Raw genomic sequence first — 14,551 nt, forward strand, 5'->3', positions numbered from 1 at the left:
TTGAATGGTGCAGCTCCAATCATTGTAACAGTGCATTTGTTCTTGTTCTTATAATGAGGTTGGAGGGCTGGCTTCAGAGCTTCTTTATCTTGTATTTCCTTCTCAGCTTGGGGACTTGTAGTTTTCACTTTTAAAGTGTCTGTTGGTGTAGTGTGCTGGCAGTGACCCTTTGTAAAGATGACTTGGTCGTTTACCATATTGAGTGTGACTCCATGCTGCTTCATCCAAGCTTTCCCAAGAATGATAGAATGTTTCCCAAGAGTAGTAATGAATAGAGGGCATAGACTTTCAACGTGACCTCCAATTTGTAGTCGAGGGTATATAGCATGCGTAACTGTAGGTGCTGCAACTCTATTAAATCCTTTGATGTTCTTTGGTTTTATAAGTTGGATAGGAGAGATATTCTCAATTTCACAAATTCGTTTTGCGTCAACAGCATTCACAAAGCTTCCACCTGTTGCACCGCTATCCATTAAGGCTTGCATGACAATTTGATTCCTTCCTATTCTGCAGGTAGCTAAGAATGGAGTGTCATAGTCGAAATGGGATAATGATGAGGCAGAGGAGGCAATTCTTGCTGTAGAACCTCTAGCGACGTCTTTTCTAGAGGCTATTCTTTTCCCGACTCATACTGGGTAGGATCCTCAGTATCAGAGATCTCATTGAGTCTGCCTTTCTGTTTCTGAGGGCAGTCATGAGCACGATGGCCGCTTTCGTGGCAATGGAAGCATTTGCCAAGCTTCATGAGCGATTCTTTCTCAGGATCTTGGTGGGGAGAGCGGTAGAGCTTCTTCTGTGGTGCCACTATTTCAACAGCAGTACTAGCAGTAGGGTTCTGGCCACTCTGCTTCTGGTAGGCGAACGGCTGTGGCTTCATTCTCTTCTCCTTTTCTTGAATTCTCTGTAGGTTTTGGTCCACAAGCATGCATTTCTTCGCGAATTCATGTAGGGTGGTAGCTCCCATTTCTGCAACAAGGGCTTTCTGCATGCCTTGGTTGATTTTAAATCGGAGATCGTCAAGCAAGGTCTCTTCTGAGTAGTCCAGCTCTGCAGTGAGTCTCTGGAATTCAGCCCAGAATGTTGTGAAGGTATTCTTGCCTTGGTATAACTTGCGATACTCAGTTTGTGCAGTGTGTCTCCTATCGGGGTCGCTAAACACTTTCTCGAGGAGTTGGAGGATTTCTTCTGCTGACTGAAGCATGTTTGGTGAGGTAATGCGAAGCCTTGGGTTCACATGGTGAACTGCGAGTCCTCCTAGTCTGCTTTGGAGATAACTCATCTGCATCTTGTCATTTGGGAAGTGGTCGATGTTGGCTTCCAGCTTGAGTCGGATCTTCACAACCCAGTCTTCAAAAGCTGGTTCAATCCCATCTGTAAGAATAGGAGGATCCGGAATGCGAGCAGACTGGCGAGGTGCTGCATTGCGAATAGGAGCTGTATTCTCAAGATATTTTTGAATGCCTTGCAGTTCAGTAATCTTTTCATCCTTGTCTTAAATTTCTTCTTGGAGCTGTAGAATAGCATCATTTCGCTCTGCAATAGTAGCATCAGAAGCTTGACCGACGATGAGGTAGTCCTTCATAATGGCTTTCAACATTGACCAGGTGTACTCTTGGCTGCTAGGTGACAGCTTTTGGAATTCAGTGTAGGTGTTGACATTCCAATTCCTCATCTGGTGGCCGTTTGATAGTATAGACTGGTGTCTTTCTTGAGCTGTTTTGCCCATCCTCTTGAAATCTTCTTGGGCTTCGAGGAAGTCATCTTGAAGTTCATCTCTCTTCTCAGACTCATCTGCCAAGGTTGTTTTCTCATTTATAGACTCATAGTCTTCTGAGTTTCGGTCAGCCATCTTCGCTTTTTCTTTGGCTGTGTGTGCCATAGCAGCTTTGCTATTCTTTCAGTTTTCGTATTCAGTAGATCAGACTCGTATCGCCAAAGGCCCTATTGTGCAGTTTGTCGACTGTAGGAGCCACTCGATTTGGCTCTGTTTCCTAAGACAACACACTGTCTTAGGAAAAAGAGCCAAAGGGTCATAGCTTAGACTATTCCACAACGCAGCAATCAAGTGTATGATGTAGTGGAGTGGTTTAGACAAGTTGTAACAAATGTTGAGTCTGAGAACTCAGGGATAAGTCAGAGGTTAGCACCTCACTGACTTTTCAGAAACAAGGAATAACAAGATCAATGCTTGGAAGCTTGAAAAAGACGTGGAAGTATGTGATAGTCAATTTACTGTATTGTCTGCTTGCCCTTTTTTAAGGAAAGGGCAATCCTATTTATGCTAAAGGAGTGTAGTTCTCTCATTTTCCAAGACTTTCCTGGCTAACCAGGCTTGGTAACTGTAGTCGACGTAAGAGAATCCCATAGAACCCATCTCCTAGGTTCCTAGCCTATAGGACCAAAGTCAGAGTACCCCTATAGACAAATTATGTCATAACTTAACCAATCTTGTGGGTAACTAAGGAGCGATGACGTGTAATGAATCATAGACGGTTGTAGAAGCTTTTGAAGCTATCGTTCATGTTCCTAGGCCTCTAGTTGATAGAGATATGTCATGTGTAGTATTAGCCCAGTAACTAAGGAGTGATGTCATGTAATGAATCATAGAGGGTTGTAGAGATATGCTATGTGGTCATATCGGCCCAGTAACTAAGGAGCAATGACGTGTAATGAATCATAGAGGGTTGTAGCAATCATTGAGTAGTATTGCTCTTGTTGTTGGTGTGACAAGCCAAAATATGTATAGTGACTTGTAGGTTTGAGGAGGAGATTTCTAAGTTTGCTCTTGAGTTTGATAGCAAACTGAGTGCAACGAATGTCAGTATGACAGTCTCCCCCTTCATCAGGTTTACCTCAATTATACAACAATCCATACTACTCTTCCAAATCCTGAACAGTAGCTAAGATTCTACATGCCTGACAAAATCCATTGAACTATCACAGGAACACATGCCATCTATCTTTGTATCAAATACAGTACTCTCTACTATTCTTGAAGCCCGTACAGTGTTAAACACACCTACAAAGCGATATATTCAAAAGTTAGCAGATGCAACAGAGCGACTAAATACATGCAATTTTCTACAACAACGTGATACTGACAATCTACGATCAATTGTTCAAGCTCAAGCTCGGAGAGTACAGCAAAAAGGCAAGCGAGCAATTTTAAAGGGTCATTTTCATATTTCTACAAGGGAATTGCAGCTATAGGTCATTGAAGCAGAGGAGGCTACTTAACATTGTTAAGGAGAGGACCAGTCTTATTCCAAGGAAGGTGCACAATGCAAGAGGCCATATTGTCTTTTCCAAGGTAATAATATCGGCATTTGCATACTAGGCGGTGCTAACAATGCATAGAAAAGCTCACTTGGGATTTGCCGCGAAAGAAGCCATGCCTTTCCTCGCCCATCGGTGTTCCTTTATTGCGATTACCCACCGAAATAATTTTCCAAATTATATCTGAAAATGTAGACCGAGAAAATCTCTTGAGGGCTTCCCAAGTGAAGCCTTTGAAGCACGTCCTTACCATGGATCTTTTCCGTTCTGCCTACACCGAGGAAGTTAGGCGTGGAGAGTATACACCTGATAAAGCAATGGACACTATTACCAAACACATCAAAAAACCCCAGAAGAGGTTCTGATGATTTTTGAAGTCACTTGGAAAGGCATAGTCCATGCAGGGGACTTAAAAGGCACATTTTCTTTCCTGCAGGACCTTTGTGACAGATTGAATGATGCAGATTTAGATTTCAACATCGTGCTACCGTCACTGGTAACTCTGTATGATAACGTTATTCGAGAGACCTCATGGGAGGCTTGGGCAGGCGGGTTTACAGCAGCAGGTTACTTAGTCGAGGAACATCGAAGTGATAGCACTTTAAAGATAACACGAAGGATACAGCATGATGCTGCTTCTAGGGGATGAGAAATAGTATGCCAGAGCGTGTCAAAAGGCCAGCAGGACAAAGCCTTCTGTGTGTTAAAGGGGCTACGTCAATATTACGATATAGAGTTGTATCGTGAGGAGAAGAGGTATCTCGAACGGGGGCATTCTGAAGGAAGAAGATTAATGACGCCCTGATCGAAGTTGTTCGGGCAATGCTCCATCTTGCTATTCAGGAACGTCGATGGGTCAAGGCCTCCCGTTAGGCATATGCACTGTTGGGCCTCAATAGAGATGTCAACAGTTACATACAAACACTCGAAAACATCTGCAGCAACGCCATCTCCTGTCTGCGTGACATACATGAGCTGGGAGTGTTGCAGGGTTATACAATAGCCAGTAATGTTCTCGTCCACCCGGATCGGCCAGATATTATCTGAATTGACTTTGAACGAGCCGAGCTTATACGTCCACGAGCAGTACTATGAAGTCTATCACCAAATCAGAAACGGAGATGCCCGAGGGGCAAAGAAAGGATACCAAGAGAACGCCTTTATCAGAGATACGCCAAGCTAGAACGGAGCTGGCGAGATTATCTCGACCTATGACATAGTGGAAGCGGGGGGTAATGGGAGACGACACAGTCTGAATGATGAGGGTACAGTTTAGAGGGGCAGTTTGGGATATCCTGAAACTAGCAATGTAGAGTACATAGTACTATTTTATTGTTCGTCTACATAATATTAACTGTGGAACAATATCCGTAGGATCCGTGGCAGTAGCTAGAGATATATTCTTATAATTGAAGCTATTCTAACTACTATATATATATACTGTTACGGGCTCTATTCCTGTGCCTGTTCGCGGCTCGGATCCTGAAACCCTCCTGGTTTCCTTCAGAATCGAAGCTTTAGAACCGGAAGATCCAGTATCCGGAGGATCATGAAGCTGGCTGACTGTCGGAAGGGCAGCGTTCAGTCTTCGTATCAATAGAGAGCTTGACCACGTAACTATCTACAACATGACTTCCCACTGCCCTGTTCAGCCAAGGCTCTCTTACACTGACACAGCTTCGGTATCAGGGCCCTGATCCCTGCTTCCGGGCCGAGAATTCAACATTAACCGTTAAATACATCGTTTCTATAGGTCCATCTGATTCCTTGCGGCCCATACCACTGACTGCGAAGTCTGTCCAGTGATTCCTTTGCAACATCTGTATAGTTCCTGAACAACCCTATTATGTCGTTGGCATCCGTCCACCGATCCTCCGAAATGGCATTTGGCGACAGGTTGTGAGATTGGCGATCGCAACGGAAAACCTCCAAAGCTTAGAAGCATCATATGGACAATACGGACAGCACCTGCTAGGCTTTCAACTTTCGTATCTCCTAGATGCACAGACAGACACTTCCCCTGAAATGAAAGGAGACGGTGGTACATTTTTGATTCATGAAGGGGTGCCATACAGAGGGGGCCAGCTGACTAAGACCTTCGGTCCGAAGCCTTTCGGTCCGGGCCAACAACAACAACAACAAATACAGACAGCCTCAACTCCAACTATCAACGTCAATCTCCGACTCGATTCATCCACATTAGCAAGTTGGAAACATTAGCCGCTATTCTATTGTTATGTATGTCCGCACGCCTGCGACCCCGCCTAACACTTCCCTTGCTCCACCATCTCAAGTGCGATACATTATCTTCCGCCATCCGGGTTACGACGATGCGCGTAATGTCTTGCTCAAACTCTTTGCGCCTGATGCGTCCTCATCCTCGTCATCATCTGGTTCTTCAGGCATTGGCTTGCACGCCGGCTATGCGTTAACGGCTTGCGGTATCATAGCCGGAAATCGATGGGATGGCTGGCTCTCGGAACACAGACACCGCTATGGAGGTCGAGATGACTCCACCCGAATCACTTTTTGTCCGCTGATCGAGAGAAGATGCTAGACAACCACAGCTACTACTTCCACTTACCCCACGATGACGATGACGACGACGAGGATACTCGCTCGCCATATCCAATCGTGCCGACGTTTCGAGAGTGGCCCTTCCCGCACGACCAGCTGCCGCCGTCTTGGACACAAACTGCACCGCCCGAATTGTTGGAACAACCACAGACATATTCCGTTTCCAGTCTGACCATGGCGCTGCGACAACGTGATGTAACCTGCCGCATCACCGGCTATCGAGAAGGGCTTCAAACGGCGCATGTGTGCCCCCAGGCGGAAGAAGATTGGTACCTACGAAACAGCATGCCGAGATATAATTCTGGGAATTCCGAAAGCGTTGATAATCCAGCCAATGCTCTTCTTCTCCGCGCAGATTTGCATATTGCTTTCGACAAGCCTAGCTTCGTCTTCGTCCCTAAACCCGCTAGTGTTGAATCGCAACAGTTTGTTCTCCACCTGCTCGAGCCATCTCAGGAATTTGAATCTCTATATCATAATCGAGCGATGCAAAGTTTTAGGAGTGAGTGTGGAGCTCTTGTTTGCACGTTTGGCCTGGACCATTTTCCCATTAGTGGCCGGCTTCCTAAAGGGCAAGATACAACGACGCCTACGATTAAGCACGATGATAAACAAGGCAGATGGGGCAGAGATGGCAGCTTTCTTCGCGTCGGCAGAGCAGTGCGAGGATCTAGTTTCGAGGACATCCAAGTCTCGAAATGTTAGTCCCATGAAACGCGGTAGACCGGAAGACAGTGTACGGGAGGCAGACACAGACTCATCGCGAGAAGATGAGCATCAACGATCCCGAAAACGTCGTCGACGTTCTAACTCAGTGCAAGATCTGGCAACCATGGAGGAAACTTCCCTCGGTGCTCCAAGTACAAACGTACCCTCGCCTACGACGCCGGTTTCTTTTCAAGACGCGGCATGCCTTCGGCAAGAATGGTTACACGAAGAAAGACAGCGCTCTAATCCGAGCCACCAATGGGAGGAAGAAATGGCATGGGCAGCTGGTGTCTACAAAGGAGATGTCACGCTTGGCGAGACCAATGCTGAGCGATGGCTTGAGTTTAATGGCGGGGAGCACCCTCCCAACAAAGAGCACTGGGACTACTAACTGGAACCTATGGTGACCGCTTTAGCCGGGTATTCCATCTGCGCTTCTCGTGGTGATGACGGCGGCGACAAAAAAACGAAACTCAGTATGGTCTAGGGATGGCAATTATAGATGTTTATCGTTCTGTAAAAGCTTGCCGCGACGGAGGGGTACAGTATCCCTCAGGCCGTCTTGGAGAAAGCAACGCATATGATGGTGATGAACGGCGTTTGCGGTACGACTTGCGAGGTTGAGAACTTGACTCTGCGGGCACATGCAAGGCTGGCTGTGGCTCAAATGCGGGTGTACGAATTAAGAGCCTGATTTGCTGGAATAGAGAGGGGCTTCTGTTATGACGGTACACAGGTGCTAGGGTTGGGACAACCATTTGTTTCCTTTCTAGTCTTGGGTATTACGTGACCGCAACTGTAAGTACAGCAAATCTCCCTACATACAAGGTGCGGAACCATTTGTAGAACCATCTCCGATCCTCAGCTAATACACAAGGATGTGTACCATTTATACGGACTATTACAGTTGCGGTCACGTAATACCCAAGGCTAGAAAGGAAACAAATGGTTGTCACAGCCCTAGCACCTGTGTACCGTCATATCAGGACGGGAGAACTTACACCTATCATTGCCCGCCTTCGTCTTAAAGAACCTCCCTCTGCTAGGCCATCGCCTTATTCGATACGATTCTGAGATTCCCAGCGCTCAAACACCGCGAACATGGATGGCTGACCCAAGATAGTTCAGGGGAATTTCTGTGACGCCTCAGAATAAACACGGAATTGGAGACTCATGATACACTGTTTACTTCCCCTGATCCTCGTTTGTTTTCATTGTTTATTATCAATAGTTCCGAATACTGTGATGTTGAACCGGAATCTATTCTGTCATGTTCCACTCCCAAATCCCTTCTCATTAGCTAAATCCTATCTTATCCTACTCACGTTGCATTCCCCATCTTCTCTAAGCTCTCCCATCCCTTGTATTCACTCCGTCATTGACCCTCATCCGATCCGTGCTCCCCTTCCTTTTCTGACAGCATCTCGGCAGAGCAAGCACCTTTTTACCCGCATAATCCGCCGGGTCGATCTCAAAACTGATACTCTCGTTTACATATATGCCTCCATCTTCGATTTCAAAAATGTTGATCTGCAGCACTTCTGGATCGGTGTCGTGGTCGAATGTAATTCCATAATAATCAATCATACTTGAATACAAAGCAGCATCAGTGTGAGGTCTCAAGGACAAGGAGTTATAAGATAATAACCTATACACGTCCGGCCTAGCCTCTACAGCCAACCTGTGTATTCATCCCGCACGACCATATCCCCAGGGATGTCAGGCTGTACCTCCCTGTGGTATATTGTTTGGAACGCCAGCTTCGCCAACTCGGGGCCGCCTGGTAACGGAAATGTAGGGTATGCCACGAAACACTTGGAAGGAGCTTCTGAATTGCTATCAGGGGACCTTCGACTTGGATTCGAAGAGGTTGGCTTAGATGGTACATGGAGGTGGTGGTGGGGTTCTTTATGGCATGGTGGGATACATAGTGGAAGAGCTGGTTGATCCGAGGGTGGAGGATTGAAGCGGTGTATGTTGTACTTGTGTGTTCCGTTCGTGAGGCGTGAGGCATGGAATATCGGGGAGACTCATTGCATCTATTGTTGTACAGTACAGGGAGTGAAGGTAAGCATGCTAACCTGGAAAACGACCGAAAGATTCTCTAGGCTGGCCTTACGCTGCACGAGGAATCTTTGGCTATTAGCTTGGTCTTGAACCCTTCGTTTAGCAATGCTTGATCGAAATATGCTGTGCCAGTTGTGGCGATGTGTTGGCTGATAAGTGCTGATAGGAATGATGGGCAAGAAGAGGGAAGGAGTGACAACAGAATCGTTTCCTAGCCCCGCCACACACGGCCACAACTCACCAGCCCTCAATGTGTAATTGCGAATAATTACAATGTTTGGAAGGTGGGATTGTTGGTCATAATCGTGACCGGCCACGATATGGAATTCTGTCGCCATAGGCGAGTTAGACGATACGTTACCCACGTGATGCAAGTGCATTAGGCAGAAAGACCAGGCGGTCAACCAAATTTGTCAGAAACAGCAACCCAAAGCCAACAACCTCTCAACAATATCAGCTTCGAGCTACAGTATGTAATATTGACATTTTATGTATTTGATCATCAAAGCTGATGGAGTAGTTAGATTAACATCAGAGGGTGGGTGCGCATCATGTCTAGTTGGGGACAGTTTCAAACACCTCTTTTAAACAAACCATAGCTCCAGTGCACATAAAATAAAGTATTAAGTCATATTACATTTGGCAAGCACCAGATCAAATACCTGTCAGCAAAACCCCTATCACACCCAAGAAATCGACGGAGCTTCGCTCGAAAATTGAGGCTACGAAACCTGACCAAAAGGGATTAAATGTTATTTTCGCTGAGGTTAAAGACTAAGTAGGTAGTAGCCAGAATATTACAAGTAGCTGTGCTAATACTATGCACCTTGTAGCTCGGCCTGTCAGGATTTGCGACATCCGAGCGGACCGAAGAAGACACAAGAGAAGTTCGTTTAACAACGGCGAAGTGCGTCGTTTTTCTTATCAAGGGAGCATTTGAAGTTGGAGGGGACAGAATCGATGGAGATGGATTAGGACATACAGGACTCTCTTCAGTTGCTACAAAATACGACAGTAGTGATTATAAACACAAATTGAGGTATATATTTTTGCTCGTTGAATTACGTCTACAGAAGCACTGGTTCTGCTCATGATTCCTGTTGCCCAGAAGTTGGGCGTATGAATTCCTCCTTGATTCCCCAACGCATTTCCTGCTGCTCTGGCGGTAGAATTCCCGTTGGTGTCCGCCCAGTTTTCCTCTTGCGCAGACGTTGGCCAATCGCGTATGAACTCATCTTGGATTCCCCAACGCATTTCCTGCTGATCTGGCGGTAGAATTCCTGTGCTATCTGCCCAGGTTTCCTCTTGCGCAGATGTTGGCCAAACGCATATGGACTCATCTTGGATTCCCCAATGCATTTCCTGCTGATCTGGCGGTAGAATTCCTGTGCTATCTGCCCAGGTTTCCTCTTGCGCAGATGTTGGCCAAACGCATATGGACTCATCTTGGATTCTCCAATGCATTTCCTGCTGATCTGGCGGTAGAATTCCGGTGGTGTCCGCCCAGGTTTCCTCTTGCGCAGGCGCTAGGCACCCGCGTATGACGTCCTCTTGGATTCCCCACCCTATATCTTGTTGTATTGGTGGTATACTGGCTATCCCAGCAGCGCCATCATTATGGACCTTATGTCCAATATTTTGTCTCCAATATCCCCATTCTAGAGTTATAGGCATATGTTCCCCAACCTGAGCAGTGCCTTGTTGGTGTTCTGTTGAGGTGAGATCGCAAGTATGGGAAGTTGGCGCATGATTATAGAGCCTTCCTGTTTGCGACATGGTCATTGCTGCTGGATCCACCGCTGGCGATTCCGGGGCTAAAATGGAATCAGCAATTTGACATCTGAGACTTAGGATAAGGGTGTAAGTTACTTACAGAGATTCCTCGCGATTTGGTCCGTTGCAAAATATTGCATACGGTTTGGCTCCTCTGACAGATGGTTTGATATGGTTGGATCACTACTACCTGGAGACGTCGAAAGGCCTGAATTCGCAGTACCATTGCCGGAGGAGCAACTAGGGGAAGGATGACCGGACACCAAGTTCTCAATGTTTATTTCCGAGGTATAGAAAGGCTCGTGGCCCCGATTATCGTCATCAACTTCTGGCAGCTTGTGGGATATATTAAAGCAATCAGCAAAGTGCTCGAACCAATCCGAATATCGTTTTGACTCGCAACATTCGATTCCTTTTCAATATGCCCGGCAGCCTCTAGTATCATTTGCAGCCCAGATGTCTCATCAGTATTTGATCCAAGCTTGGTGCCGCTGCAGATGCCGCTCATCTTATGTTTATCCGATGTTGCCACGCCATTATCTTGAACTTTGGGTATAGTTCCAGCGGATGAACTGCACCTTCTTTTCTTGGTACCTAAGCCGGCTTTATCGCTTGAATTTATTGACCAAGGCCTTTTCTTCTTGGTCTGTAGGTTCCTGGGTTGAGTTTCAATGAAAATGCAGCGACTATTTCGGAGTCCTAGATTAAAATGTCAGCAATGTGCTAGAACAGTAAAACTGTTAGGGGGGGGGGTCAGATCACCCATGGTCAGGTCACCTACGTTCAGATAATCGTCGTAACCAATAGCGGCATCCACCCTCTTTCAAGCGCTTCGAGATTTGGGTGATCTCGACCTTTCGCTTCGCTCAAGCGAAAGGTTGGCTAGGACGATTAGTGCTTCACTTCAGCCTTGTTCATTTTAGTCAAGCTCACTTTAGGAACCTTTATAGCGTTTTTATTGTTGTGACGTATCGTTCATTAACTCCATAGATGAGAAGATAAAATGTCCGACATTGACGACCAGTTAAGCACGCTGTGCGAAGTGTGCCTGAAGGTTTTCAGCCTCAACCCAGACAACGATACCGAATACTCTCATCACCCAAATCTCGAAGCGCTTCGGCAAGCGAAAGAGGGTGGATGCTCGCTATGCAACGTTATTTGGGATAGTATTCAGGATCATCATGAGGGTGAAATAGTTTGGCGCAGGAGAAAGATCTTCGACCAACCTCCGGTAATGTTGCAGTTCTATAGCAAAAACCACGAGAAGGAGGAGGACTGGAGAGTAGACCTTGGGATAGGACCGCTTAAAGAATGTAGCTATGAAACTGTTCATACTAAAAATTGTACTGATTGTGTCAAGATGACAATTCCGATGGCGACGAGCCATGCAGCAGAAAGCATACTCCAGGAACAAAGACTGATTCGCCAGAAACATGGCGTCTCATTAATCATTGGTTACACGACTGCATCAGCAATCATACCGGATGCACCATGTCTAAAAGAGATTCAAACAGTAGTCGTAACAACTTACCTGACCGAATCATTGACGTTGGAAAGCCCGGTGACGCTACTGTACGGCTGCGTTGTGCCGTCGATATGAATCCCGAGGAGCGTACTTCCCGCTATCTCACACTCAGCCATCGATGGCCGAAGGGTCAGTTGATCAGCCTCACGGACAAAACCTTGGCTTCCTTCAAACGTGGAATACCTATTTCTGATCTGCCAAAGACCTTTCAGGATGCAGCCCAAGCAACTCGACAGCTGAAAGAAAGGTTCCTGTGGATCGACTCCCTTTGCATCATGCAAGACTCAGTGTCGGACTGGAGAGAGCAAGCCGCAAAGATGGGGAGCATCTATATGTATGGTCTATGTAACTTGGCAGCAACTGCAGCCTCTGACTCGACCGGCGGTTTATTCTTCGACCGCAATGTGGCGGCTATCCATCATCTACGAGTTCGCTGTAACTGGACGTTTCTAGGTCCAATCGGACGGTATCCACATACTTCTGGTGGACTTTTTCGTGTCGATGACTTCCTTTTGCTGAATAAAATGGTTGAACATACAGAACTCAACACTAGAGCCTGGGTGTTTCAGGAGCGACTACTCTCCCCACGAATCGTTCACTTTGCACAGAATCAGTTGGTATGGGAGTGTAGGAATGGTCGAGCCTGCGAAATGTATCCAGATGGCGCTCCTAATGGACCCGGAAGCATAGCTAAATGGTCGCATTTTTGGCCTATAAAAACCTTTGCTCAGGAGCTTACGACTAAGGGCGCAAAGACCCATCGCGACTGGAGACTTATCGTGCAACGATATTCCGGGTTGGATCTAACTAAGAGGAAGGATGTACTCGTTGCTCTCTCTGGTCTTGCAAAACTTATGCAAAACGCCATGGGTGATGAGTATCTTGCTGGATTGTGGGAGACAACAATAGCACACGACTTACTTTGGGAGCGCACAGGCCGTATTGCGCACAGGCAAGGTGATGCAACGGATATTGGAAAGTCATTTGCACCTACATGGAGCTGGGCATTCCTAGATTATCAGGTGGCTTGGGATAATTTTCAAGAATGGGCCACAGAGATTCACATGACACTACTTCGATCCGATTTTCTTCCCATTCCTGCCCAAACCTTCATCCAAGAGCCCACCCCAAGGAATGGGCGGGATCCATTAACTGGGATATTTCGAAATGGTTCGGCCGCCTCTAACCACGGAGGAGGCGAAAGTAACAGCGGTATAGGTGCAGCAAGCGACTCGACTCGGAAACTTTATCTCAAGGGAAGAATTTTCAAGGTCCCATGCAGTAAAAACAAACGATATGTTCCAATGCCTAGCACGAATCCCGAAAACAAAGTTATAGAAGTTGTCATATCTGGCCATACTTATCCTGCGTGGGTCATTTATGACAATCCTCAAGAACAAGATGTATTCTTTATCTACCGAGACACCTTTCCCGCCTCGTATGGGGAATTTCAGTTCATGCCTGTGGCATACTGCCCGATCGAAGCATACGGCTACCGCTGGTATGGCCTTATTCTCAAAGCTGGAGAAGATCTGCCAGACCATTACCGGAGAACTGGACGGCTAGAAATTTTAATGTCACCAGATCAGTTGGCTGAGGCGTTACGAAGCGGGGACCGTGGCGGCCAGCTTGAGTCGTTTGACTCAGATTTGCAGTGGCTTATCACTCTTCAAGGTGTGAAGGCTTTTGATAATCTAGATATGGCAAGACACGGCTATGAGTGTGAGATAACTCTGGTTTAGTAAATTTTTAACAGATTTTAATCAGAATAACTATTCTTATGTTTAAAAGCACGTTTCGAGTGAACTTGCTCTGGATTTCTGCGAGTCTTCAACCACCTTCAGCTCACTGCATTTCCACAGCAATCCTTCCATAAAAAATGAAGCACTAAAAAGAACAAACCGAAGCACGAGATTCAAAACCTGGCAAGGGACCAGACATGTGCTTCCACAGGTACGAAGTTCTGTGAAAGCAGAGATAGTTAGCTCTGAGGTATGAGCGCGAGGGGAGCATTCAGGAGCTATTGCTTACCTCGGGGAGCGATTCAAAGCTGGCACCCACGAACGGGGGAAATTTGCGACAGCGCAAAATTCAGTGGAAGAATTCAATAGATGAGAAGTTCTTCCACCCGCGATATAGTTCCAGATGGGGGGGGGGGGACTTTCGGCGGCGAGGCAGGGTGGGGGGACAATTCCTTGGCTGAGGAGACGGCCTGGAGAATAACTAGGTTTTTAGAAATGGTGAAGGTGTGGACACTTAGAAGCAACAGCTCATTGAATTCCAGGAGCTCCAGGGACAGTATCTTCAACGGCAATTCCTTTCAACTTTGGCTCAATATCTAGCCTGTGATTTCGAGAGAGCAGGTCAAAGATATGAGCGCCCAAGTCGTGGGCAAGTCAAAGCAGAGTTCCGTGACGGTGCACTCATGTCTTGAGGGTGCTACTCGAGGCTTTGAAATGCACGCTCGAGGATATCCACGCTGATTTTGAAGTCAGCGCTGAGTTTGTGTCGATATCGTCAAGTCCTTCTTCTTGGCGCGTCCGCCGTACTTCTCTTTCGCTTCCAGACTTTGCGTGGCCTATGAAAATGATTAGTTTAAATCAAATACTCCATCTTTCTTTAACT

At 46.6% G+C, this 14,551-nt stretch overlaps 5 protein-coding genes across 5 annotated transcripts; 3 read left to right on the forward strand and 2 right to left on the reverse strand.

The window, feature by feature from the left end:
* Positions 1–5,826: 5,826 nt before the first annotated feature.
* Positions 5,827–6,558, forward strand: VC83_02784 (uncharacterized protein; the record flags this gene model as incomplete). The annotated part of the gene is made up of 1 exon (XM_024466439.1): positions 5,827–6,558. The coding sequence occupies one exon, from the start codon at positions 5,827–5,829 to the stop codon at positions 6,556–6,558; it is 732 nt and encodes a 243-aa protein (XP_024325431.1).
* A 65-nt stretch (positions 6,559–6,623) lies between these two features.
* VC83_02785 (uncharacterized protein) lies at positions 6,624–6,968 on the forward strand (the record flags this gene model as incomplete). The annotated part of the gene is made up of 1 exon (XM_024466440.1): positions 6,624–6,968. One exon carries the CDS (start codon positions 6,624–6,626, stop codon positions 6,966–6,968), a length of 345 nt encoding a protein of 114 aa, XP_024325432.1.
* A 910-nt stretch (positions 6,969–7,878) lies between these two features.
* On the reverse strand, positions 7,879–8,148 carry VC83_02786 (uncharacterized protein; the record flags this gene model as incomplete). The annotated part of the gene is made up of 2 exons (XM_024466441.1): positions 7,879–7,881; positions 7,933–8,148. 2 exons carry the CDS (start codon positions 8,146–8,148, stop codon positions 7,879–7,881), a joined length of 219 nt encoding a protein of 72 aa, XP_024325433.1.
* Positions 8,149–9,679: 1,531 nt separating this feature from the next.
* On the reverse strand, positions 9,680–10,909 carry VC83_02787 (uncharacterized protein; the record flags this gene model as incomplete). The annotated part of the gene is made up of 4 exons (XM_024466442.1): positions 9,680–10,154; positions 10,315–10,442; positions 10,502–10,729; positions 10,777–10,909. 4 exons carry the CDS (start codon positions 10,907–10,909, stop codon positions 9,717–9,719), a joined length of 927 nt encoding a protein of 308 aa, XP_024325434.1. The 3' UTR covers positions 9,680–9,716.
* Positions 10,910–11,181: 272 nt separating this feature from the next.
* VC83_02788 (uncharacterized protein) lies at positions 11,182–13,668 on the forward strand (the record flags this gene model as incomplete). The annotated part of the gene is made up of 2 exons (XM_024466443.1): positions 11,182–11,714; positions 11,762–13,668. The coding sequence occupies exons 1-2, from the start codon at positions 11,405–11,407 to the stop codon at positions 13,666–13,668; spliced, it is 2,217 nt and encodes a 738-aa protein (XP_024325429.1). The 5' UTR covers positions 11,182–11,404.
* Between the last annotated feature and the right edge of the window lie 883 nt (positions 13,669–14,551).

The sequence above is a fragment of the Pseudogymnoascus destructans genome, assembly GCF_001641265.1.
Source record: "Pseudogymnoascus destructans isolate 20631-21 unplaced genomic scaffold scaffold_7, whole genome shotgun sequence".
NCBI lineage: Eukaryota > Fungi > Ascomycota > Leotiomycetes > Thelebolales > Thelebolaceae > Pseudogymnoascus > Pseudogymnoascus destructans.